The sequence below is a fragment of the Nycticebus coucang genome, chromosome 18, assembly GCF_027406575.1.
Source record: "Nycticebus coucang isolate mNycCou1 chromosome 18, mNycCou1.pri, whole genome shotgun sequence".
Lineage (NCBI taxonomy): Eukaryota > Metazoa > Chordata > Mammalia > Primates > Lorisidae > Nycticebus > Nycticebus coucang.
In genome coordinates, this window is record NC_069797.1 from 57,724,048 (window position 1) to 57,750,828 (window position 26,781).

A 26,781-nucleotide genomic window follows, 5' to 3' on the forward strand; every position below is an offset into this window, starting at 1 on the left:
GACGACACAGTTTAATCGTCATTGTTGTACTTCCCTAACCCAAACCAGTATTTATGAAGTTGGTTAAATTGGGGAGTCTGCAGTTATAATTTATTTTATTTTGTTTTATTTATTTATTTATTTATTTTGAGACAGTCTCCCTATGTCGCCTTCGGTAGAATGCCGTGGCATCACAGCTCACAGCAACCTCAAATTCTTGGGCTTAAGCGATTCTCTTGCCTCAGCCTCCCGAGTAGCTGGGACTACAAGTGCCTGCCACAAGACCCGGCTATTTTTTTGTTTTGGTTGCAGTTGTCGTTGTTTAGTAGGCCTCGGCTGGGCTCGAACCCGCCAGCTTTGGTGTATGTGGCCCGTGCCCTAGCCGCTGAGCTACAGGTGCCGAGCCTGTTGATGACTTTCAACTTTTGACATCTCCAACCTAGACCCTTATTCCAAGTTCCAGACTTGTATATCCAACTATCTACTCAATATCTTCCTAAATCCCCAAAGTTTAACATACTTAAATTGAATTTTTCATTTTCTTCTCATCCATCAACCAAAGTAAAAAACAAATGCTGTGTGTACTTGATTCTCTTTCCTGAATTACTTATCGTAATTAAATGGATTCAATTATGTATCAAATGAAAAAAATGGAAGATATGAACTCCCTCTTTCTCACTCCTTTTCCAATTTATCAACAAGTTTTGTTGATTCACCAGCCAAATTATCTTCCAAATATCTGCCTCCTTTCCATCCAGTTCAGACTCTGATCGTTGGTTTTTAAATTTGGAATACACCAGGCACAGTAGTGCAAACCTGTAATTCCAGCTATTTGGGAGGCTGAGGTAGGAGGATCACTTGAACCCAGGAGTTCAAGTTCAGCCTGGGCCACATAGTAAGATCCTCATCTCTTAAAAAGAATAAATAAATAAAACAGGACCAGGTGTGGTGGCTCACACCTGTAATCCTAGCACTTTGGGAGGCTGAGGCAGAAGGATTACTTGAGACCAGGAGTTCAAGATCAGCCTAAGCAACAGCAAGACCCCCATCTCTACAAAAGATAGAAAAATTAGCATGGTGGCATGTGCCTATAATCCCAGCTACTTGGGAGGCTGAGGCAGGTGGGTCACTTGAGCCCAGGAGTTTGAGGTTACAGGGAGCTATGATGATGCCACTGCACTCTAGTCCTGGCAACAGTGAAAACTTATCTCAAAAAAAGAAATAAAATCAAAATAAAAGAAAACTTGAACTACAATAGTAGTCTTAATTGGCCCCTGTTGCTCATCTCTCTCCAATCTTTACTCTTCTGCCAGAGTAACCTTAAATGCAAACACTGATCTTGTCACTTCAGTAACAATGGCTTTCATTACCATCAGTTGGATCTTTTTGGCCTAACACTCAAGTTATTTGGCCCCTTTCTACAACCAGTGTTGAACCCAAGTACTTGTAGTTCCACAAAATGTTATGACTTGCATGTTTCGTCCATCCTAGAACACCATTTCCCCCAAGCCTTTCAAACCTTAACACAGATGTAACCCCCCCTCAGGAAAGTTCTCCTTAATGCTCGCTATCCCAAAGCGAAATGCCTCTTTGCTGTGCCCCTGTAGCACCGCCGTAATACTATTCACCATGCTGTACTGTAATTGTTGGTCTATCATCTAGCGCCTCTAGACGGTGAAGTTCTGATGGCCAAGAAAAACTTATCTGCTTTTTCTCAGCACGTGGCCTTGCGCCTGGCACAGAGTAGGTGCTCAGAAAACATTTGGCGAGTAAACGAGTAACGAAGGGTTGCTGTACTATGGTAGCCTTTAGAGAGTTAACATTTGGACATCAGTGACACCGGAATATCATCCCAAAACCAGGGAGCTTACACCTGAAGCTCCTTAGCCCCACAGGCCAGGGCCAGGCTGTCATTTCCCCTCCGGCCTCTGGGGGCGCTGTGCGACCAGCGTCCGCTTTCCGCCGCCGGAATTTGTCTTGCCGGACGGAAGCCGGAGGAGGGCGGGTAGGGGACGGGGGCTTGACCCGCGAGGAAGAGTGGAGTCTTTGCGGCCGCGCTGCCCCTAGCTGGTCCCTGCAAGCTGCGAGGGGCACCGCTGGAGCTGCGGGACCCCGGGAGGTGCGGAGCTGGGAGGCGAGGCTTGTCTATCGCCAGGATCGTCTTCCGCCATTGGGCCGCTTTAGGTGGCAGGTCTTTTCCTCTGATTCTGAGGTCCCTCTCGTGGGGAAATCTGTGACTCAGTTTCCTCTGGCAGCCTCTCTTGGGAGTAGCCCTTAATTGCAGGACTCCCTATATGGGGAGAGGGCCTATAGCTTCCTCTGGAGAGGTTTCTTTCTGGGACCCTTTGGAGAAGTGATCTCTGTCTCTGCTCTCCGTAGGAAATCTTTGCCCTGAGCCTTTGGGAAAGGGACCTCTTCAGAGATAGGGTTTCTCTTCTGGGTCTTTCAGTGCAAGGGCAACAAAAATTGACTCTGGCTCGGCGCCCATAGCGTGGTGGTTACGGAGTCAGCCACATACACTGAGGCTGGCGGGTTCAAACCCGGCCCGGGACAGTAAACAATGACAACTGTAACAAAAAATAGCAGGGTGTTGTGGCGGGCGCCTGTAGTCCCAGCTAATTGGGAGGCTGAGGCAAGAGAATCGCTTAAGCCCAAGAGTTTGAGGTTGCTGTGAGTTGTGATGCTATGGCACTCTACAGAGGGTGACAAAGTGAGACTCTGTCTAAAAAAAAAGAAAGATTGTCACTCTTTGGAAGCTTTTTCCCCTTAGATTCCTTCACTCCTTTCTTCTCTGATGTTCTTCCTCTTAGCCATGGACTTGACTGGGGGTTAGAGGGGATTGGTTGATTGTTCAGATATGTCATAAAGAAAAGTAAATTATCCTTTTTATTTGCTCACTTTCCCTAGGTGAGGTGACTTAAGACAGACACACAAAATACTGTTTCTCTCCATGTGGTTCATGGTTGAAGAGAGGAACGTGGGCTGAGCTCCCTTAACTAGTTGGTCTCCTCCACATCCTGTGTGTGGAATGGAACCTGTCTAGTGGTCCCTTTAAACCAGTGACTCCTCTTCCTTTATAACAACATTTACTGAGCACCTGCACTGTGGCAGGTACTGGGTATGTACTGAGAATAACAAAGATCAATAAAGTACAGCTCACTCTCCAGTAGTGGACATAGACAAATCAGTTCAATGCCTTTCACTAGATCAGGATGTACTGAATCCCTGAGGGTTTGTAGTCAGTTCAGAACCTGGGCTGTTAGTTATGGGGGTCTGCCTTCTATTTGATCCTTTCTTTCCTCACCTCACTCAGTGTGCTTCTGTTCCTCAAGGCTGAAGGCTTAAGCATGGGGAAGAGCTGCAAGGTAGTTGTGTGCGGCCAGGCATCTGTGGGCAAAACGTCAATCCTGGAGCAGCTTCTGTATGGGAACCATGTAGTAGGTGAGTGTTGTTGTGGGTGGAGGAATGATGGAAGAAGTTGAAGAATAAGGAGTAGGATTTGATCACACTATGCAAAGGCTAAGAGCTGCTGCTGGTGGTTTTTGCGCCCTGAAGAGTAAAACATTGTAAACCCCAACTCTACAACATTAAACAAATCTGGAGGGAGGAAACCCAATATCCAAGATATGGAAGACAAGCTCTCACATCACACTTATGCTTCGCATCGTATTAACATGAAATTAATGTGTGTTTCCTGGAATCATTTCAATCCTGCTAGACTGTCTATTCTCTGGCTTGTACTCCTCAATTCCCTCCTCCCAAGGCCCTGCAGACAGTCCCCTTTCCCTGTCTGGTCAGCCTGTTGCGATGCCCTCTAATTCACATTCCCATCTCCCTCCCCACTTCAAACAGTCTTCTTATTTTATTCCAGGTTCTGAGATGATCGAGACACAGGAAGACATCTATGTGGGCTCCATTGAGACAGACCGGGGGGTGCGGGAGCAGGTGCGTTTCTACGACACCCGGGGGCTCCGAGATGGGGCTGAGCTGCCCCGGCACTGCTTCTCCTGCACTGATGGCTATGTCCTGGTCTACAGCACTGACAGCCGAGAGTCTTTTCAGCGCGTGGAACTGCTCAAGAAGGAGATTGACAAATCCAAGGACAAGAAGGAGGTGCATGGCCTAGGCTCTTTGGGAGCATCAGTAGTGGGAGAGCATGGGCCCTGGGCTGGCTTTCAGAGGCCTGGCATGGCTCCATTCTTTACTTATTCGCCAGGAGGTGGGTTTGGAGCTCAAGGTAAGGTAGAGGCTATTGAGAGTGTCTTCACCCCAGAGGTGGGCATGTGTTGAGGCCACTCAACTAAAGAGGCTTCTCTTTAGATTATGGGGTCTCTGACCTAACACATGAAGTCCTCACTAATCTTTCTTCTTGACAGTTCTGTGTTCTTATCTATGAAGGCCTTTCTGGTCTCCAAAATCCCCCTCTAAGCTATAGGTATTCCTGGGTGTGCTTTCTCACCAGTTGTTTAGCCAGGAAATGACTGCTGTAATGAGCATGTATGGGTGATAATAGGGCTTGTGATGGAACTCCTAGAGAGAGGGCCAGATGGAGATCAGAATTTCAACAGAGGACGAAGAAAAAACAACCTTCCCATCAGTGGTTTCTAATATTGAGAGCTGAGACATCAGCCACTGAGACTCTTCTCTCATAGACTTCCTGGGTGGCTGCCAGTCTCTAAACCCATTCTGGGCCCCTGGTATATCCACAGGCCTCTGCTCTGTCCTTCTTCCCTAGGTCACCATTGTGGTCCTTGGCAACAAGAGCGACCTCCAGGAGCAGCGGCGTGTAGACCCAGACGTGGCTCAGCATTGGGCCAAGTCAGAGAAGGTGAAACTGTGGGAGGTGTCTGTGGCTGATCGTCGCTCCCTCCTGGAGCCCTTCATCTACCTGGCCAGCAAGATGACCCAGCCCCAGAGCAAGTCTGCCTTCCCTCTCAGCCGAAAGAACAAGGGCAGTGGCTCCTTGGATGGCTGAAGACCTGCCATTCCTTCTTCACCCTCCCAGCCCTATTCCAGCTTCTGGGGCTGCAAAAAATGGGTTAAAAGCAAAGGGGGACAGGGGAGGCAGGCAATCTGTCCTTCCCAGTCAGCCGGGTAGTGGCCCAAGCCTTTTGCTCCCTGTCAACTACAGAAATCTTGGTTACACCTCCTCCTCTTAAACAGCCCCACCCCTAGTTCTTCCCAACCCCTAGTTTTCATCATAATCTCCTTCATTGTCTCCTGGGGCAGTTGTGGGTCAGCATCCCTTCCATCTGCCCTAGACAGGAAGCAGAGCTACCATCCAGTAGTGCCCATTTTATTTAGAGTTTGGTTCCTATCATAGGGGTCCCACCTTCTGGGCTTCCTGCCAGTAACACACACACACATATGTAGTCTGAGATCCATGCTAGATAGTCAGCCTGGACTCTAGAGAAAATGTGTCCAGGTATCGTGGGTACGTATGCTGGCATTACTGGTGCCTCCGCATCTCTCACCCTGACCTTTTTCCTGTCTGTTTCCTAGCTAGACAAAGCAGGCCTCCTAAGTGTAATTTTCTGTTCTAAACAACCCCCATCCCCAACTGTTTAACTTCCTCTTCCTGCTCAGGGAGCAGATGGACCTCATTTGTTGAGGTGGAATGGAGCAATGGCTGGGCTGTGAGTCACCAGCTGACTTTGTGACCCAGCAAGACCTTTCCCCTCTCAGCACCAATTTTCTTTCTTTCTTTTTTTTTTTTGTAGTTTTTGGCCAGGGCTGGGTATGAACCTATCACCTCTGGCATATGGGGCCGGCACCCTACTCCTTTGAGCCACAGGCGCCACCCAGCACCAATTTTCTTGTCCGTAAGGTGACAGGGGTTGCTTAGCTGATCTGGATCCTCTCCAGCTCTGGTTTTATAAAGCTGTGGCTTCTCCCTCTTCAAGGTGCTATGCCTACTAGCCCTGGCTGCTGGGACATGCTCTCCTGCCAACCACCAGGGGGCAGGAGTTCACTTTCCACTCTGGTGCCCAGTCTGCAGACATCTAGCCCTGGTCTTCACCCCTTCCTGAGGTTATTTCTAGCTCATAGCTGGACTTCTATTTAAGTTACCTGCATTTATACACCTGTTGCCGTGGTGAAGGCTGGACAAGGTGCTCTTTTAAAGCCCTTCTTACCTCAGATGCCTGAACAGAGCAAAGGCAAACCAGTAGCACCTTCTCAGGAGCTGATGAGACTCAGAAGTGGTTACACGCTCAGACAGGCTGTACAGTGAGCTTATAACCCACAACTTCCTGTGTCCACCTTGTGCACACCTGGCTTGGGGGACACATTGCAGCCAGGTAACCTCCAATACAATGCACCTCTCCCCAAAACAGAAGTGAGAAGGCCCACGGCTGGGTGAGTAGAATTAGGACATATACAGGCTTGGGGGTTCAAGTTAATTTATTGATGCATTGGAAACAATAAAACCACAACTGCTGTTATCAAAAAGTTTTCCTCCCCTCCCCCCTTTTTCTTGTTCTTCAGGAATTAAAAAAAAAAAAAGAATGATACAGGTTGATACTGGCAAAGTCCCATATTGTGGGGTAAGGGGCAGTGCTGGGTGGGATGGAGTTTGTGACATTGACTTTGACAGCATGAAGATGGGTCCTACACATGGGTGTCAGACTGTATCCCAGCACTTTGCTTCACAGTAGGATGAAAAGAGAGAAAGCTGAATTTAGTGCTAGGGACCAGTTTGGGGGTAAGGAACTGGAGGGGAAACTCTTCTTTTGGGACCCCTGAGTGGGGTTGGTGTTAGCTGAGTCCATAGTGTGAGACTCCGTGACACCTCCCCCCAGGAACTGGGGTTCAGGAGGGCTCAGCAAAAGGCTGAGCTTTTGTGGGATGGGTCATACCCTGTATTGAAATTGGGCCCACCCGTAACGGTGTCAGCTGTTCCATCCTAGCTGCATCCTCTCAGAGCAGATGAAACCTCCAGAAGATTTCAGAGCCAGCTCCCGCCAGACCAGGTGTTGCCCTGCCTTAGCACTGCTTGATCCAAGGACTCTTGGGTTCCTCTTTTTTTCCACAGTCCCTTGCCATATCCCCATGGTCACCTTGTCCTGATAACCTTGAGCCTGCTCCCATACCTTGTTTCCAGAGAATCAAGTGAGGCCCTGAGCACAGGTGTGATCATGCGTTTGTCCCTGGCTAAGAGGGGCTGGCTTGTAGAAGCTGAGATTCCAAGAGTGGCCACGTAGGTGTACGTAGGGGATAGGTCTTGGGTCCATAAAAATGAGAGCACCACATGGCTAGGGCTGGATTTTGCATAGATCTTTGGGATTTACCAGACTGGGAAGTGCAGAAAACCCTAGAACTAGGCCCCAAAAGCCTGGGAAAGGAGGGTGGGGGTGCTCCTCGGACCAGGAAGGTACTGGTTGAATCCCCAGTCCAGACAGGGAAGGGAAGCTGCCCTCATAACTAGCCGAGCCCTTCCTAGTTCTGGGAAGGACTCCCTAAACTGGAAAACAGTCCCTGTGGGATATAGAAAATAGGCATCTTGGGGACAGGAGGAGATGGCTGTTGGGAACTCAGCCCTGGCCTCCCTATGAGGGCTAATAGGGGGCAAAGACGATGGGTCCCGTGGCAGGACGAACAGCTCCTGCTGGGGTGCGAAACAGAGCTGGGCCCAGGATTGGAGCTGGAAAAAGGGTAGTGGCTGCTGTAGGGGCAGGCCGGAGAGCCAGGGGCCCAGGCAGGGCACAGATGGCAGCGGCTGCAGTGGGGAGTGGGCTGGGTAGGAAACGGGCTGCCAGCGTCTTGGTGAGTTGCTTCTGCAAGGCCAGTTTAGACTACACAGAAAAAAAAAGTGGACACGGTGTAACTCAGAAAATCCCACCCCCTCGTTTGGCCCCATCCTTGGGCCTTTTGCTGTAGGAAAAACGTGATTTTAGAGTTCCAAACCTAAATCCTCCTCCCTTTCCACCTCCAAACATTCATTCCAAAGGGCTTTCTCTACCACCTGTCTTCCTGCCCAGAGGGAGGAAAATCTCAGGGTGGGAGAAAGGGGTGGGGAGGGGATGGGATAGCTTCTAGGAGATGCACACCCACCCCTTCACTCTTACCAGTAAGGTTCCTGCCCAAGTCCGGCTGCTACCCCAGCCCACCTCCCCGGAAATTCCTCTGGGCAGATCTCGGGACAGCCAAAAACCCAACCCCAACTCCTCCCCTGCCCAGCAGCCTCCTTCCTGCCCTACCTCCAGCTGGCCCTCTCTACCAGCCCACCCTCTCCCTCCCCACCCGGGTCCCAGCTCTGTTGCCTGGAGACAGATACCTTGAGGACACTCACGGCCAGCGCGGCATGCTTCTGTAGCTTGCTGTGCTGGCTGGAGGGCTTGGGGGGTTTCCCGGCCAGGCGGTCTTTGTGCCTCCTGCTGCTCATGTGCTAGTGAACAGACAGATGGACAGACTGGGGACAAGACGAGGAAGCCCAAGGACCACAGGACTACTCTGTCATCTTCAACTGTCTTACCTTCCTCTATCCACTACTCACATGGTCAGAGCACCTTGCCTGGATCCTCCCCCCAGGGCAGGCCCTGGGAAGGGGAGGTAAGACTTAACCTTCACCCTAAGGAGCCCATGGCCAGCTGGCCTCAATCCTGCCCCTCCAGCCTGCCCTATTCTGTTCTACTCACCCCCTCTCTCCAGGCTCCTCTTCTTCCCTGCCTTGTGTTCGGCAGTTAGCTAGATATGAGCAGGGCAGATGATGGACTGGTGAGGCTATTTTGGATTGTTTTGGGTCAGGCTGACCTGGGCTATTATGGGAAAGAGGCTGATTAAGACCTTGCAGTTGGGTTGTTTTGAGAACAGAGTTAATTAAGACCCAGCAGATTTCCAAGAAGCAGCTGAGCTGATACTCCTCAAAATTGCATATGAAACTCAAAACTGCACTTTCCATGGAGCCTTCAGTCACCAGGACAGGCCCGGCCTGCTATGTAGATTGTTAATAAACTTCCTTTTTCTTGCTAAAACCTTGTTTTCTTCAATATTTTGGGGACTACCTCAAGCCACCCTGCCACTCTAATGCTTGTATTGCCCTGGCCACCTCCCCTGGCTCCAACCTCAGTCCTGGTCCCGCTTTTCCCACCTGCTTGAGTTGAGTCTCTGAATTGACCTGGAGCTGACAGAGAGCACAGTGGAAAGGAGGACTGGGCCCCTGCCGGCCACTCCGGCCACCAGTCACTCTCCTGGCCTTGTGTCCAGCCCCTCCCCGGGGCACTGGGCGGCCCCGGCCCCTGCGGGGAGTCCCTCGCTGCCCTTCCACCATCCACCGGTGCTTGGCTCCTAGAGGAAGAGAAGTCTGTCGGCGCTGAAGAGCCACGGAGAAACCCCCTAAACCCCTGTACTAGGTCAGTTTGACTGTCCCTTTAAGCCTTATGGCTGCTCTGCACATAACACTGCCCTCCAGCTGCATCTGATCTCTCCTCTTAGCGTCTGTCTTATTGGCTTCACTTTTGCTCTAATCTCAAACCCTTCTGGTTCTGATCTAAGGAGAGATGGAGGAGGCCTCACCAGTTTTCTCTGGAGTGACCTTTTGCTCTAATCTCAACCTTTCTGGTTCTGGTCTAAGGAGATATGGAGGAGGTGTCTCCCGTCTTCTCTGGAGTGACCTTTCAGAGATTTAGTGACTTCTAGTTCTTGCTGCCTCCAATTCCTCTTCCCAGTTCTCCCTCCCCAGGGATTAACAGGAGGACCCAGCAATGCCTGCCCAGTGATAGCTGCATACAACACATCTGCCACCATCAATTCTCTGTCCTTGAGAGAAGCACCCCAAGAACTCAAGCCTCCCTGTCCTCCTCCTCCCCCAGGCTCTAGCTCCTGGGGACACTGACCTGTGTTGTGAGCCTGAAGTTGGGAGGCCGAGTTCACGGTCACCTTACATGTGGGGCAGTAGAGGCGCCCCTTCTCGCTCCTGCCTTCCCCACTCACGCTGCTTTCCACAGCCGCTGCTGCTGTCTCGGGCCCGGGTGCCTCTCTCCCAGGCTCTGGGGAGCAAGGTGGGCAAGAGGAAGAAGAGGAAGAGGAGGCAGCATCCAAGAGGTCTGCATGAGCTGGCTCCCTGGGTGCAGCGTCTGGAGTCAGTGGTGGCTGGAATGAAGAGCCAAGAGGAAGACCTACAGGAATCACTGTGGGGATGGAAGGCATTGGAGGAGAGTGTGAGGCTCAAGGTGATTCTAGGACCATGATTCCAAGCACTGATGATGGGGGTGGCATGGTAGGATGGAGGGGTCCTTGGTGGAGGGGTGACCAGCACTCAATCCCAGGCCCCACTTTCCCACCAATTCACTGGGGAGACTTGAGCCTCAGTCTCCTCAGCAGAAATTATAATGTTGGACAGAGTAGTCTCAGAGAGTCCTTGCAGCCTGATATTTTAGTTATTTGCTTGATGTTAAGTAAGCAGAAATCACTAAAAAGATGTACTAGAATGTTCATACAGCACTATATATAATAGCATAAAACTGGAAACTATTCCAATGTTCATCAACAAAAGAAGAGTTTTTTTTTTTTTTGTAGAGACAGAGTCTCACTTTATCACCCTCTGTAGAGTGCCATAGCGTCACAGCTCACAGCAACCTCCAACTCCTGGGCTTAGGCAATTCTCTTGCCTCAGCCTCCCGAGTAGCTGGGACTACAGGCACCCGCCACAATGTCCAGCTAGAGATTTTTTTTTTTTTTGAGACAGAGTCTCACTTTGTCACCCTGGGTAGAGTGCCATGGCATCATAGCTTCCAGCAACCTCAAACTCTTGGACTCAAGAGATCCTCTTGCCTCAGCCTCCTCAGTAGCTGGGACTACAGGTGCCCACCATAATGCCTGGCTATTTTTTCTATATTTAGTAGAAACAGAGTCTCACTCTTGCTCAGGCTGGTCTCAAACCTGAGTGCAAGCAATCCACCTGCCTCAGCCTCTCTGAAGGCTAGGATTATAGGTGTGAGTCATTATGCTCAGTCCCAAAAGAAGAGATTTTTTTGAAAATAGTGGTTATGGTCACACAGTGGGGTACTAATAGCAATAAAAAAGAACAAACTGGGCGGCGCCTGTGGCTCAAATGGGTGGGGTGCCAGCCCCATATGCCGGAGGTGGTGGGTTCAAACCCAGCCCTGGCCAAAAACTGTAAAAACAAAACAAAACAAAAAAGAACAAACTGCAGCTACATGCAGCAACATGGATGAATTTTTTTTTTTTTTGACACAGAGTCTCATTTTGTCACCTTCAGTAGAGTGCCCTAGTGTCATAGCTCACAGCAACCTCAAACTCTTGGGCTGAAGCAATTCTTTTGTTTCAGCCTCCCAAGTAGCTGGGACTACAGGCGCCTGTCACAATGCCGAGCTATTTTTAGAGACGGGGTCTCTCACTTGCTCAGGCTGGTCTCGACCCTGTCAGCTCAGACAATCCACCCACCTTAGCCTCCCAGATTGTTAGGATTACAGGCATGAGCCACCGTACCCGACCAACATGAATGAATCTTAACAGACACAATGAATGTCGATGACCACGAGAGATGAACAACACCTAGACACACAACCTGCATACTCTGATTCACCAAAACCAAGTGAAACTGACATATGCACAGAAAAATCAGGATCTATAGTTGGATGTATAGTTACTCCCCCAAAATTCATGTCTATCTGGAACCTCAGAATGTGACTTTATTTTGACACAGGGTCTTTGCAGATAAAATTAGTTAAGATGAGGTCATGCTGGGTTAGGGTGGGACTAATCCAGTGACTGGTGTCCTTAGGAGAAGAGCGTGTGGAGCACAGAGACACACAGGGGAGAACATGGTGTTAAGATGGAGGCAGAGATTGTAGATGCAGCTATAAGCCAAGCATGCTGAGGACTACCAGCCACCACCAGAAGTAGAAGAGAGGCAGAGGGCAGTTTCTCCCTCTGAGTCCACAAGAAGGAACCAACCCTTGATTTCAGACTTCTGACCTCCAGAACCATGGGGAAATACATTACTGCTGTTTTCAGCCACCCAGCTTGTAGTCACTTGTGACGGCAGCCCTGGGAAATGAATACAGCCAGGTAGTGACTGGGAAGGGCTCAAGGCTGGGAAAATTCCTCGAGCGATAGATTTGTGTGTTTTTGCATGTATGTATGGAATACTCTAACACATGCAAAATCAATAAGCAGAAATCTCTCAACCCCTTTTTGGAAACCAGATTTCAGAATGGAGCTGGGAGGAGCAGAGAAGAAGAGTTCAGGACTGACCTTTGCTCTCTGGCTCTCCGGGGGTCCCACTGGCCAGCGTTGGGATTGGGGACACCAGTGCCCCATCCTGGGCCAGGGTTTGTGGTCTCTGCTTACTCTTGGCAGCTTCAACAGCCTTGAGTTTTCTGGCATGTTTGTGGCCTTTGTAATGTGCTTCGGCCTGGTTCTGGGGAGGGAAGAGTGTGAGGTCACCATTCATTCATATGCCCCATCCAGGAGTAGGAGCTGACAGGTCAAAGGGACGCAGGGCTTAGGTCTCACAAGGGGCAAATCCTTTTCATTGCCCTCATCATCACATGTGTATGGTCTCCAGGTTTACAGAATGCATTCTCATACTTGAGCTCCAAAGCAAGTAGCCTCTGGCTTCAGATTGTAACCCAGTCACTTAGGAGCTATGCATCTTTGGGCAACTAACCTTACCTCTTTGAGCCTGAATTTTCTCCCTGTCCTCCTCCTCCCCTGGGCTCCAGCTCCTGGGACCACTGACTTGTGTTGTGATCCTGAAGTTGGGAGGCCGAGTTCATGGTCACCTTACACGTGAGGCAGTAGAGACACCCCTTCTGACCTCAGAGGATTGTAAGAATTAAACTGGAGGGCAGCGCCTGTGGCTCAAGGAGTAGGGCGCTGGTCCCATATGCTGGAGGTGGTGGGTTCAAACCCAGCCCCGGCCAAAAAAAAAAAAAAAAGAATTAAACTGGAATGGGGCAGCACCTGTAGCTCAGTGAGTAGGGCGCTGGCCCCATATACCGAGTGTGGCAGGTTCAAACCTGGCCCTAGCAAAACTGCAACAACAACAACAACAACAAATAGCCAGGTGTTGTGGCAGGCGCCTGTAGTCCCAGCTTCTCCGGAGGCTGAGGCAAGAGAATCGCCTAAGCCCAAGAGCTGGAGGTTGCTGGGAGCTGTGATGCCACGGCACTCTACTGTGGGTCACAAAGTGAGACTGTCTCTAAAAAAAGAATTAAACTGGAACATGAATTATAAGCGCCTAGTATACATAATAGATGCTTAATGAATGTTAGAATGTTAGTTATGAAGTTTATGAATGTACAAATGGAGAAAACAGCAGTCCTCACACTTAGGGGTACATGCACCCAAAACATTCATCCTTTTGTTCAATTTTAAACAAGCAGTCACTGAGCTCATTATTTGCCAGGTACTGTGCCAGGGACTAGCACAAAGAAGACATGGTCCCTCCCTCAGCACAAATCCTCTGACCTTCTCTTGCAGAACTCAAGAAAACCTGAAAGCTTGAAGGGAACCCCCAATCTAGCCTGTCAGTATCCTCCCTCTAAGGGTCCTCCCTTGTTGCTCCCCAGCCCACCACCTTCATAGGAAAGACAGGCCCCCAGGGCGCCTCTCTAGACCCTTTCACTCCAGCACTTCTGCTGACATCTAGCTTAAACCTCAGATTGCCTGGACAGGTGGTAAACCTTCATTGGGAGGCCAGAATGAGGCCCCTGTTCTAGCTAGGGGTAGGCAACAATGGAAAGTATGCAGGCCTTATGGTCAGCCAGTCCTGGGTTCAAATCTCAGCTTTGCTACTTACCAGCTGCGTGGCCTCAGCCAAGTACCTTAACTTCTCTGAGGCTCAGTTTCCCTACCTAAAAATCAGGGATGATAATAGTGCCTCTGTCCATCTCCCAGGTGTGTCATTAGAACTAATTCAGATGATGGGCATGAATACATTTTATAAACTCTTGGGTGCTTTAAGAACTCAGCTCCAGGCCAGGCAGGCATGGTGGCTCATGCCTGTTATCCTCGCACTCTGGGAAGTCAAGGCAGGAGCTTCTGCTTGAGTTCATGAGTTCGAGACCAGCCTGAGCAAGAGCAAGACCCTGTCTCTACTGAAAATAGAAAAATTAGCCAGGTATTGTGGCAGCATCTATAGTCTCAGCTACTCAAGAGGTTGAGACAAGAGGATTACTTAAACCAGGGAGTTTGAGGTAATTGTGAGCAAGGCTGATGCCACACCACTCTAGCCTGGGCAACAGAGTGAGACTCCGTTTCAAAAAAAAAAAAAAAAATGATGGCAGTGCCTGTAGCTCAGTGGGCAGGGCGTGGGCCACATACACTGAAGCTGGCAGGCTCGAACCCAGCCTGGGCCAGCTAAAACAACAATAACAATTGCAACCAAAAAAAACAGCCGGGCACTGTGGTGGGTGCCTGTAAGTCCCAGCTACTTAGGAGGCTGGACAAGAGGTTTAAGCCCAAGAGTCTGAGGTTGCTGTGAGCTGTGATGCCACAGCATTCTACCTGGGTGACAGCTTGAGACTCTGTCTCACAAGAAAGAAAAAAAAGAAAGAAAAAGAAAAAGAACTCAGCTCCAGACCAGGGAGCTGATGGGGTGGCCCCTGGGACCCAGAGTGGGGAAAGGGCAGTCTTCTCTCTTGCAAGATAACACAGTAAAGGGCGGCGCCTGTGGCTCAGTGAGTAGGGCGCCAGCCCCATATGCCGAGGGTGGCGGGTTCAAACCCAAACCCGGCCAAACTGCAACCAAAAAATAGCCGGGCGTTGTGGCGGGCGCCTGTAGTCCCAGCTGCTCGGGAGGCTGAGGCAAGAGAATCGCGTAAGCCCAAGAGTTAAGAGGTTGCTGTGAGCCGTGTGATGCCACGGCACTCTACCAAGGGCAGTACAGTGAGACTCTGTCTCTACAAAAAAAAAAAAAAAAAAAAAAGATAACACAGTAAAGAATTCTGGAGAGGGGATGGTGGTTCCTAGGGGCAGGGATAGAATCCCAGGGGGCTGGAGCTGAGCAGTGAAGGGTTGAAGGAAGGGGCAGAGCAATCTGGATAGAGGAGGAAAGGAGAGGATGGGAAGGGAAATATAAACCGCAGCCCCTTTGCCACCTATGTTCCTCCTGGGAAGACTCTAGAAGCCTAAGCTCCAGCCCTCCCTGCCCAGGCTCTTCCCAGGCCTGCTTCTCCTGCTCCCTCTCACCGCTGAGTTGAACCTCAGGTGACAGATATTGCAGGAAATGAAGAGCTTCTTCTTCAGAGGGGCAGCGACCCCAAACGTGTGGCTGATGACAGCTTTCTGCACTGGGTCCATCTGTGAAGGAGGTGGGAGGGGACAATAACTCTGGGGTTGGTTCAGGAAGGGGGGTGGTACAAAATGCCCCAAACTAAAGACTACTGGGGAGGGCCGAGGTCAGCCTCTAGGAAGAACTTTCCCATCCTGTGAATGTTAAACACAGAAAAAGAAAGATCTTCGTCCCTGGCTGACTTTATCTCTCAGCCTAGGCTTCCGTTTGGAGGCAGGGGATGGCCAAAGTGATCTAAGCTTCTGGGAAATAGAACTGAGTCCTGGTGGTCACCTTGGCATCTCTTGTGGCCCTTTTTGTCACTTTTTTTTCCCCTTTGTAAGAATTACAACTATTGAGACAGGGAGTTGGGCACAAGGAGAGGCAGGGAAGGGACAAAGAATTCTTCTGTTGGAATTTCCTCTCCCCATCTCGCCTGGACCTGTGGGCTAGGGGATGATGCCCTTATCTCACCAGATCTGCCACAGTCACAGGGCCTGAGGCTTCTGAACTCTTGAGAGAGTGAAAGCTAGGTTGAGGAGGTGAGGGGCAAAGCAGGGGGCAGGTAGCAGCAAGTGAAAGTCTGAGGGTTTCCTGAGTAGTAAGATCATTTCTTTGGACTATTAATCTGGGTTTTTTTTTTCTTTTCCTTAAGTCATTTTTTTTCTTCTATCAAACCAAGGCTTTCTATTACCTTTTCTCAGGGGCCTACGTGGGCCAATAGCAGAAGTTGCCTGGACTTGTCAAGAGAAACTTTCCAAACTGTCCCCAGGGAACCAAACAGAACTTTTAGAGAAGTGTATGGGTGCCGAAACTTCCCTGAGAATAGAAAGAGGTTCCAACCCTCATAGTGTTCAAGGCCGATGAGATGAAATAAAATTCATAACACACTTGTCATTCACACACATGAAAATATACGGAAAATATACGGACAAGACACACAGCACAGAAGCTTACAGGCGGTTGCAAATTTGCAAACAAGCAGAATGATATACCCTCATGTACATACAAATGGCACATGACCACAAACTCATAATCGCCTAAACCCACACAAAAATACATGTGCCAAAGCCTCATTCTAGATGAGAGTGGGCACTGTTTATAATAGTGTTCAAACATGGTTAATGTGGCTAAATTGAGACACAGGTTATGCTTCTGTCACAGGATACGTATTACTGTGGTGACAATGAGACCTGTGACATTTTGCTGATGAGTGGAAATTATGTGTCAGACAAATGTCAAGAATAATGTATAGTCATGCATTGCTTAATGACAGGGGTGCCCCTCTCCAGGCCTACACAGGTCAGGATCAGCTCTGTCACTGCCATCCCCCTCCATGTGTTGTCCCAGTGGAAGGACTTCAGGGGCAGGAACACACAGAGTTATCTTTCAGGATAACTTTTGTCCTAATCTTTTAGGGCAGCCTTGAAATCCCATGAAATATCTGCCTGAGACTGTTCTACAGTTTAATGTTTTTATAATTAAGCGAGGGGAGCACACTCATACATACTAAGTTGTATATACTGTGTTTTTATGGCAGTATAGAAGATTTGCTTACACTAGCATCGCAGTATCACTCAGGAACTGCGTATATCTAATAATACGATTGCAGTCAAATCTAGTTTAACACGATTAGATTTTACTATGTCAGTGTACATTCTCATTGGTTATCAAGGTTATGTTATGATGATGAGCAAAATGTTCAACTGCTCTGAATGGGCTGAATGAAAATAGCCTTTCTGAACATTGTCCAAAAAACAAAACAAAAACAAAAACACATGTGCCCAGAGGTTAGACACACACAAAACTTATACACAGAAGACAAAAAGATGAAGAAGGGCGGCACCTGTAGCTCAAAGGAGTAGGGTGCCAGCCCCATATGCCGGAGGTGGCGGGTTCAAACCCAGGCCTGGCCAAAAAACCTGCAAAAAAAAAAAAATGAAGAAAACAAAACAACCCTCAAATACATAGGCACACACATTAATTACATACTTACCCAGATACAAAGAGTCGTTTAGAAACACACACACTGGACATGAATACACAGATTCACATCCACATATAACATGTAAAGACTGATAGACACATGCTCTACAACAGACAGGCACACCTCAACTGCACCCAGACACACACAGATCACCCACAAAGGTTCCTATATAAAAACCCAAGTGGAACCCACAGACTACGGCCCTACAGGCCCAGCAGGTGTGATGACAGGGAGTGGAGACAGGGGTGACCTACCACAGGGTGACACCATCTTATTCTCCAGCCTAGGTGAGGGCAGGGCTTAGGGGTCCCTATTTGGGAACACTAGTCCTTCTGGGGGACATGGGAGGAGAATAAACTCTTGGTTAGACCCAGCTGCTGAGAGCTGGCCCCCCTGAGCCCACCTTCTGCCCACCCGCAAGCTTGGCTGCATGCCCCACCACCAGCCCGGCCCGTACCGTGCTGAAGTTGGGGAAGAGACTGAGCGGGGTGGCGCCATTGAAGTGGAAGGTGAGTAAGTGCTTGAAGTCCAGCGGGGGCTGCAGAGGCCGGGAGGGCAGGGGCAGGGAGGCCAGCAAGGGGCTGGGGGCGCTGGAGGCCGGGCCTGCTGCAGGAGGAAGAAGGGCAGAGTCTGAAACAGGGAGTCTCCGGGCTCTCTCCTACTTCTGCAGCCACAAGAGGCTGTGGGCTACTCAATTGTGGAGCCAGGGCAGACTCCTGTCCCTCTTCACAAAGTGCCACCAGCCAAACCCAGGGCAAATATAGGCCCCATTTCTGTGCCCCTCTTCCCCACAGTTGGGGAAACAGAGTCCACAGCTCAAGGTTCCCAGCCCAGAATGATGACCCTCCCACCCCTACACAGAGTATAATGGTCCCTTGAACCTCCAACTGGGGGGTCCAGCCAAGAGCCAAGAGAGGGGATAGAGGATTCAGGGTGGGCCCTTCACATACACACCACCATGGAGACTGCACGATGCACTGGGTTTCCACTTTATTGCAAATTAAACTCAAACCCAAGGGTCTAGGGAAAAGGCCAGCCCCCTCCCGTCTCACTCTGACTATTCTCCAGATCCCCACAACATTCACATCAAGGGCTGACATGAGTGAATGGGAAACCCATGGGATCTGAAAGGATGTGAGCTCCAGGTCTGGTGAGGTCAAAAACTAGGAAGCAAATAAATATGGATCCCTGGGCCAGGCCTGAGGCCAGTACTTAAAGGCAGCAGGTACGGCACTGTGGTCCTGCAGTCTTTGGTCTTAAAGGTCTGAGGCAAGGGCAGGAAGGGCTAGGAACTTGGAGAGCAACCAGACTTTGAGGAAGAAAAAATTAGAAAAAAATCCAATCCATTTGGGACTTTTTTGACCCTTGTCATTGCAAAACCAAAAGAGGTCCTTTAAATTTTTTGCGTGTTAATGCTATGAAAGATAAGAGAGATTTATTTTACATTTATAGATATATATGTCTATGTACACTGTCACATACAGAAAGCCCACTGACAGCCTATTGGTGAAGAGGGGAAGGAAGGCACCACTACTGCTCTTGAACCATTGTGCCCTTGAACCATTAGCTGTGTGCAGAGAGAGTGCTGTGCTGTGTGGCAAAAACAAGTATGGCACTCCCTAGTCACATCTGAAGAGAAGAAATACTGTCAGCAGTAGGTCTAAGAAACAGTCAAGGATCAATTTTCTTTCTTTTTTTTTTTTTTTTTGGTTTTGGCCGGGGCTAGGTTTGAATCTGCCACCTCTGGCGCCCTACTCCTTGAGCCACAGGTGCCGCCCAAGGATCAATTTTCTTTTTCCTTAGTTCCCAAGGCCGGGGCTTCCTAGCTCCAACAAAGAACCCCATCTTTTCTAGGGTCAATGCTTGAGCTGAGTCCAGAAGAGAAAAGGGTGAGCTACTCCTCATTAACTCTGCCAATGGCAGGAGGGACTTAGGGCTCCCCAGACCTGAGCACCTTTGCCCACCGGCCCAGGCCCCTGTGGGCCAATCTAATCCTCTACATCCCACAGGGCTGGGCTGGGAAAGGCAGAAGGCTGGTCTCAGGGCCCTGGGAGGCCACAGTTAGGTCAACTTGCGTGCAGCAAGGTCAGGCCCGGCTTGGCCCTCAGAGTGTCCAGGACCCCAGGCTGGCTGGGAGAACATAAGGAGGCCACCCTTAGGTGATCTGCGGCCCCAGAAGCCCCTTCTCCCACCCACTCTCTAAGAACTCCACGGCCAGCGCAAAGTCAAACTCGTGCAGCTGGGGCCCATCCACTGCGATCTTCACCACGTGGTTGCCCCGGCCTTCCCCGGCCCCGCTCTGTCCCCACCACCGCAGCTCCCGACAGCGGCCGACCTTGTCCAGGAGGCCAGCGCCCGCGGGTAGGGCCAAAGCCAAGGCGGCGAGGGCGGCGAAGTCGGGGAAGAGCTCGTGCAGCTCTGAGTGCGCGCACGCCAGCTGGGCGCACAGGGCCCGCGGGCCGAGCCTCCCGAGGCGGAACACCACGCGCTTGAAGAGCGCGAAGTCGCCCAGAGCCCGCTGGCGCACCACTGCGGGCGCAAAGTCGCGCAGCAGCACCAGCAGCGCCCCCTCTCCGTGAGCGCCCAGCTCCTCTGGCGCCTGCGGGTAGCGGCGGGAGTCGAAGATCGCAGCGAACGCGGCCACGGCATCCAGCGACGGCCCAGGATAGGAGTCCCGCAGTCCCCTCCGCATGGAGTCCAGGAAAGACCCCCGGAGCCGCTCCAAGCTCCGGACCGCAGCTTCAGAGTAACCGAGCAGCTCCACGCCGCGGTAGGTGTAGCGCCCGCCACCAGCGTGGGGGTCTGAAGATGCCAGTTCCTGTAGGAAGCCCTGCAGGCGGCCCCCACCTGAGCCGCGCTGAGTTTGGAGGGAGGCTGCAGCCGCCATCACTAGGGGCTGCAGCAAGGCCAAGTCCGGCTCTTCTGCCCGCAGGACAAGGGCGAGCTTCTGCACAGAGGGCAGAGCGTCCAGCAGCATGTGTGTGAAGGCCATGAAGGTGAACTGGCGCAGGGCCAAGGCCAGTGCCGCAGCCGTAGGCGAGACTGAGGCTGCTGCTTCCAGGGCAGGCACCAGGGAAGGCCAGGCCTCAGCCACGGTTTCCACGACAGGCAGCAGGGAGGCCCAGGGCACTAGTCGAGGCCCTGCCAAGTCAATAGCTGCAAGGTCCAATGCTGCCCGGAGCTCAGGTACCATATGGGAACTGGGACCACCATGGAGGCAGAACAAGGCATCCAGTATGCTTTCATATTCACTCAGGTAGGCAGGAGGCTCAGGGTCTGTCCGACCAGGGAGGCAGTGCAGCTCTGTGAGCAGTGGGCAAGTGGCCTGGAGCTGGGGGCCTACACTTCCCAGGCGGCCACTGGGGAGGCTTGAGCTGAGCCAGGCCAGCTTGGGTGCTGATACGCCAAAAGCCTGCAGGATGTCCAGGAGTTGGCCAGCAGTGGCCTCGCCCTCCTGCAGCTCCACACTGCCCAGGAAAGTGGTGGCAGGCTGGCCATCACAGGGCGACACTGAAGTGGCAAACAGGGCCAGACTGTGGGACTCTGGCCAGTCCCTGGTCTCATCCAACACCAGCCCCACAAATGGGGATGCCTTCAGGCGCTGGCAGGCCTCCATGTGCAGGACACTGGAAATGGCCACCTGGGACAGCCAGGGAAAGAAAGAGAGAGGAGAGAGTTAGCTGGTCCTGAGATGGGTGGGCAGGCAGGCAGTGCAGGGTAGTGTCAAGAACACAGGCCTTGGTGTCAGATGCATATAGGGACTAATCCTGGCTTAGCTACTTACTGGCTGTGCTACCTTGGGCTAGTTACTGAAGCCTGGCCAGTCTCTGAGCCACAGTTTTCTCTGCTCTATTTGTTTTTTCTTCTTTTGAGAGAGGGTCTTGTTCTGTCACCCAGGCTAGAGTTCAGTGGTGCCGTCATAGCTCATTGCAACCTCAAACTCTTGGGCTCAGGCCATCCTCCTGCCTCAGACTTCTGAGCAGCTGGCTGTATAAACACACATCACCACAGTAGGCTAATTTTAAAATTTTTATAGAGAAGCAGTCTTGCTGTTTGGCCCAGGCTGGTTGTGAACTCTTGGCCTCAAGCAGTCCTCCCATCTCAGCCTCCCAAAGTTCTGGAACAGGTGTGAGCCACCACACCCAGCCATGTTCTCAGCTAGGTATAGAGCATAGGCTTGCCACAGTCTTTCTTGTTCACTGCAACTTATCCCTGGTGCACCACGGCAGGCGCGAAGTCTCGCAGCAGCACCCACAGTGCCCTTTCCACGAGCGCCCACCTCCTCTGGTGCCTGTGGGTAGCGGCGAGAGTCGAAGATCGCTAGTCTCAAACTCCTGTCCTCCAGTGATCCTCCTGACTTAGCCTCCCAAAGTGCTAGGATTACAGATATGAGCCACATCTAACCTGTCCTGATCTTTTTTTTTTTTTTTTGAGACAGACTCTCACTTTGTCACCCTCGGTACAGTGCCATGGCATCACAGCTCACAGCAACCTCCAACTCTTGGGCTCAAGCTATTCTCTTGCTTCAGCCTCCCAAGTAGCTGGGACTATAGGCGCCCGTCACAACACCCACCCCAAATCATAAAGAGCTGTAGGGAGAATGGATTTCTCATTGTGTTTTTCTACAGCATTGCCCCAGCCCACCTTGTTCCCAGGGTCTCCAGCATCTTATTCAGGGACTGAGAGACACATGCATTCCCAACTCCTGACCAGTTACACAGGGGCTCAACTGTGTGCTCTTTCCGTCTCTGTCATTTATCTGTAGGACGAGATCCAATTTCCCTCTGTCCTCACCCCAGGACATACATAGCTAGTTCCCAGGACACAGCTTCCAGGGCCCATGAAGGTGATATTGAGCTTGAATCGGGCCAGGGATAAGCTGCAGTGAACAAGAAAGACTGCGGCCAGCCTATGCTCTGCTCTCCAGCTCCAGCTCCAGCACATTCTGTCCTGACAGCATGGGGCCCTCACTTTTCAATAGAAGCCACAAATACAGGCTTTTATATATAATCTGATTTTTGCTTTTTTAAAGATATGAGGTCTCATTGCCCAGGCTAGTCTCAAACTCCTGGCCTCCAGTGATCCTCCTGACTTAACCTCCCAAAGTGCTGGGATTACAGATATGAGACACGTGTAACCTGTCCTGATCTATCTTTTTTTTGTTTTTTTTTGAGACAGAGTCTCATTGTGTCACCCTCGGTACAGTGCCATGGCGTCATAGCTCACAGCAACCTCCAACCTTGGGCTCAAGCTATTCTCTTGCCTCAGTCTCCCGAGTAGCTGGGACTATAGGAGACCGCCACAATGCCCAGCTATTTTTAGATACAGGGTCTTTCTCTTGTTTAAGCTAGTCTCGAACCTGTGAGCTCAGGGCAATCCACCCTCCTTCAGCCTCACAGAGTGCTAGGATTATAGGCGTGAGCCACTGCACTCTGCCCCTGTCCTGATTTTGTAAATTTGGAAACTAATTTGAGTTTTCCAAAAACACTGTGGAAACCAATAAAACACATTTGTGGGCCAAACAAGCCCTCAGGCCACCCATTTGTAACCTCTAGCATAGATGGTAAGAAGAGCATCCCTGTGTCCTACAAGGACAGGGCCTGGTCTGGCCTCTTCACAGTTGTACTCCCTGCAACTGGCCCATATAGTAGACCTTCAGCAAAGGTTCTAGAGGGCGAAGGTATGAAGTGCCCTGGCTGCTGCCCAGGGGCCTGGCATGCTGGGGCTGTTCCCACATGGCTGTGTGTCCTCCCTCCCAAAGCCCTCCCCTGTACCTCTGGCTGCCACCCACCTGCATGTCCCTCACCCTCCTGGGGTTGTAGTAATCACCATGCTCTGTGCCCAGCAGCGCCTGGCACAGGTTGAACCTCTGCAGCTCGAGCAGGGCAGAGCAGCGGTCATCTGGCACATCCTCCTTGGCCATGCAGTACACAGTGGTCAGTATAGCCACTTTGGCCGGGTCCACCTCCACCTTGATATTTCTGGAGATGGGGGTGATAGCCAGACCTGGGCAGGCCTCTCCTCCTTCAGCCTGGCCCTCATAAGGGGGCTGGCCCTGGTTGACAGCCAGGGCCTGGCGGTGGGCTCCTGAGGTAACGTGGCGCAGCAGGGCGTGGCGCTGGAAGTTGTCAGTGCCCACTGTGAAGGCGTTCTCGGCCTTGCCATGCTTATTCCGCACCAGGGCCTGGCGGCACTCAAGGCAGAACATCAGCTTCCGCTCATAGTCAAAGTCCAGCCAGGTAAACTCCTCTTTCCAGTGCTCATTGAAGTACCGCTTGCACTTCTTGTTGGAGTTGGAGGCCTCTCCAGCTGGTTTCTTCCCAGGGGGTACCATTCCTGTTCTTGGGGAAGGGGACCCCTAACCCCTACCCAAATGCTCTTACCCTCCTATCACCCCCTCACATATAGACAGCTCCCTTGTTGGGGGAGTTGGTGGAGAGGCAGGAGTGGGGCAGCCTGTCAAGCTAACAGGGATCATCTACCTAATTTAGTCTGGAAAGTTTGTTTATTCCTGCTCCACCTGTGGGAGACTGGAGATGAAAGAGACAAGGGAGAAGTGTTAGGGGTCTGTCTTGAAGGGGGTAGGGTGGGGCAGTAGGGTTCATGCTACCCACAGAGCCCTCCAGCTGAGGAGCTATTGGAAATGGGTGGAGTCATGCAAAGGGTCCTACACTGTTATCCAAAGCAGGGGAGATGTAGGAACCCCAGCCTCCTGGGAAGGTCTCCTTCCACTCAGGACAAGGCATTGATTAACTTGACTGTTGAAGCTTCTTAGAACTCAGAGCTGGAAAGACTCATACCATCTATGCAACCACACTTTTTTTTCTTTTTGAGACAGAGTCTCACTTTGTCACCCTGGGTAGAATGCCGTGGCATCATAGCTCACAGCAACCTTAAACTCTTAGGCTCAAGGGATCCTCCTGCTTCAGCCTCTTGAGTAGCTGGGACTACAGGTGCCCGCCACAACACCAGGTTAGTTTTTCTATTTTTAGTAGAGACAGGGTCTCTCGCTTGCTCAGGCTGGTCTCAAACTCCTAAGCTGAAGTGATCCTCCTGCCTGGGTCTCCCAGAGTGCTAGGATTACAGGCATGAGCCACCATGCCTGGCTATGTGCAACCACATTTTATTATAACTAGGGAAATTAAGTCAGGAGACAGTGATTTTCAGGGCTGATGAGTGATTTATGGCTGAGTCAGGACTAAAATTTGACAGCCTGACTCATAGCCCAAGGGATGACTTATCCTTCTAGCCCACAGTGATCAACTGAGCTTCACCAGTCATGGGATTGAGGAATGGGATTTGCTTTCTCTAGAGCTCCCTTCCATACACACACAAGTGCTCTCTCTTTCACACACACACATACACGCTCAACACTGGTAGTGTAGTTCTAGGAAGGGCGGCCCTGACTAGAGATGCTTTAGGGGCTGAGCCCCAGACTGAAGGCCCCAACTGGCTGCCTCTACCTCCCTCACTCTACCACCTCACCAGGCCAGGATGAGCAGTTCAGGACCAGAAGCCCATTTCCAGACACTGGCCCAAACCTGCCGATTCTACATCCTAATTATCTCCCCACTCTGTCCCCTTCTCTCTATGCCTCATGGTAACAGCAGTACCATTTATTGAGTGTGAACAGAGTCAAGCTCTGTGCTGAGTACTTTACAATGCTCCCTGAGAAGACCAAGGTTACTCTTTTTTTTTTTTTTTGAGACAGAGTCTCACTATGTCGCCCTTGGTAGAATGCTACGGCATCAAAGCTCACAACAACCTCAAACTCTTGGGCATAAGCAATTCTCATGCCTCAGCCTCCCAAGTAGCTGGGACTACAGGCAACCACCAAAACAACTGGCCATTTTGTGTTGCAGTTGTCATTGTTGTATAGCTGGCCCGGTCTAGGTTCAAACCCGCCACCCTCAATGTATGTGGTTGGTGCCGTAACCACTGTGCTATGGGCGCCAAGCCAGGACGCCCAAGTATTTATCTTCTCTTGGGTGGTATTTATCCTCCCCAAGCCTCTGTGACTTCAACTGACTTGCCCAAGGTTTCAAAAGTGACCTGCCCAAGTAAGTGACTGAGGCAGAGTTAGAGCCCACATCCTCCTGATCCCAGAGGCCACGCTGAGATCCCAGGCCCCACCACCTTTCTCCTAAGCTGCGCAGTTTAGCCCTCACCAGCTTACCCGGATATTGCAGCGGCCTCTGTCTCTGCTCGGCCACTTCCCTCAACCTCACCTTCAGCCAGCAATCAGCAGCCAGCGAGAGCAGCTCACACACAGATCTGACTGTGTCACTCCCTTGCTTCTACCTCTTCAGCGGTACCCCACTGCCAAAGTCTACACACCTCACCACGCACCATCAGGACCCTTCCTCACCTCTGAACACTTCCAAAGCCCCCAGCCATCCCTGTCTGCCTGATCAACCCCAAAGGTTCACCATTCCCCACATGCACCAAGCTATTACTTGTGTTCCTGCCTTCATCCTTTGAGCCTAGAATTCCCTATCCCTCCTCTTCCCTGGCTAATTCCCACTTACTCATTGACAGTAGCTGAGGCATCCCCTCTGCTACCCTGATCCCCCCCAACCTCGGCTGTTACCTATCCTCTCGTCCCACAGTCCTCCGCGCATGCGTCTCTGCAATACATGGTGAATGCAGGGATCCCTATGTATCTCTGCACTTGGTTCTTGAAAGGCAAAGACTATGTTTGTTCATTCTCACATCTCTAAGTCCCTGTATGGGGCTGGGCATGAAGATGCTTCTCAGTAAAGGTTGGTTTTTTTAACAGAAAGAAAGGATTTATTTTGGCTATATAGAAGAATGCCTTGTTTCTGAGATAGTCAATTAGATGATACTAAGCTCTGAACCACAGTGACTCTGTTTTGTCCACTTGATATTTATACCCAGTGCTTTGTGTGGAACTGACACATAGGGGGTAGGAAAAAAAACACAAGGGTAGATGAGAATTCCAGGGCCAGCCCATTCAATATAAGGAAAGGCCATCCATCTTGATAGAGGTGAAACTCTTTGGCCCTCTTTCCCTGGACTCTGAGGGGCATGTGGTGCCACTCACCATGTCTTCCTTGACACCGTTTTCTAAGACCCATATCCCCTGGTTTTCCTTTCTACTTAGGCACTCCTCAGCCTCTGCAGCTCATCTCCTCCTCTTCCCAGCCATAAACTGTCTCAAGATTTCAGAACCATCTCTGTAGACCACACTAAAATATACAACCCCAGCCTGGGCACCACAGGGCTCCATATAGCTGCCTTTCTGTCCTGTCAAGATGGAACTCTAGACAGGATGGAATTCTCAAGGAAACAAATATGCTCTCTCCCAGTCATCCCCACCTGAAGAAAGACCCATCCTCCTTCCCAGATGCTCTGCCCAGAAACCTGCCCTTCTAATATCCACTGCCCTCCACATCCAACACCCGGTCTATCCACAATACATTTTTTTTTTTTAAGACAGCATCTCACTCTGTTGCCTAGGCTAGAGTGTTGTGGCATCAGGCTAGCTGACAGCACCCTCAAACTGCTGGATTCAGGTGATCCTCCTGCCTCAGCCTCCCAAGTAGCTGGGACTACA

General features: G+C 50.9%; 2 protein-coding genes and 2 non-coding genes across 11 annotated transcripts in view; 3 read left to right on the forward strand and 1 right to left on the reverse strand.

Moving 5' to 3' along the window:
• The first annotated feature begins 1,992 nt into the window (after window positions 1–1,992).
• NKIRAS2 (NFKB inhibitor interacting Ras like 2) lies at window positions 1,993–6,242 on the forward strand. 4 transcript variants are annotated; one of them, XM_053567654.1, is made up of 4 exons: window positions 1,993–2,170; window positions 3,312–3,420; window positions 3,851–4,092; window positions 4,715–6,242. In XM_053567654.1, exons 2-4 carry the CDS (start codon window positions 3,327–3,329, stop codon window positions 4,952–4,954), a joined length of 576 nt encoding a protein of 191 aa, XP_053423629.1. In that variant the 5' UTR covers window positions 1,993–2,170; window positions 3,312–3,326; the 3' UTR covers window positions 4,955–6,242. The 4 variants fall into 4 exon arrangements, with proteins under 4 accessions (XP_053423629.1, XP_053423628.1, XP_053423627.1 ...); XM_053567653.1 differs by having other exon boundaries at window positions 1,993–2,163; XM_053567652.1 differs by having other exon boundaries at window positions 1,993–2,098.
• Window positions 6,243–6,380: 138 nt separating this feature from the next.
• LOC128569531 (uncharacterized protein C17orf113) overlaps window positions 6,381–26,781 on the reverse strand; it is a 63,127-nt gene continuing 42,726 nt past the window's right edge. For 2 of the 5 annotated variants that reach the window (XM_053567643.1, XM_053567642.1), the window contains exons 2-3: window positions 22,996–23,734; window positions 18,639–20,844 (exon numbers count right to left, since the gene is read on the reverse strand). In XM_053567643.1, coding sequence (XP_053423618.1) covers window positions 19,360–20,844; window positions 22,996–23,538 — 2,028 coding nt within the window. In that variant the 5' untranslated portion in view covers window positions 23,539–23,734 and the 3' untranslated portion in view covers window positions 18,639–19,359. Of the gene's footprint in view, window positions 7,773–8,254; window positions 8,366–9,067; window positions 9,265–9,812; window positions 10,107–12,195; window positions 12,362–15,135; window positions 15,247–17,063; window positions 17,140–17,661; window positions 17,811–18,638; window positions 20,845–22,995; window positions 23,735–26,781 lie in introns of those variants that run through there. The other 3 variants (XM_053567645.1, XM_053567644.1, XM_053567646.1) reach the window with 3 other exon arrangements.
• Window positions 16,287–16,421, forward strand: LOC128571447 (small nucleolar RNA SNORA1). The gene has a single exon (XR_008375860.1). It is a non-coding gene; the product is annotated as a small nucleolar RNA SNORA1 (small nucleolar RNA).
• On the forward strand, window positions 16,894–16,966 carry LOC128571442 (small nucleolar RNA Z40). Its single transcript, XR_008375855.1, has one exon. It is a non-coding gene; the product is annotated as a small nucleolar RNA Z40 (small nucleolar RNA).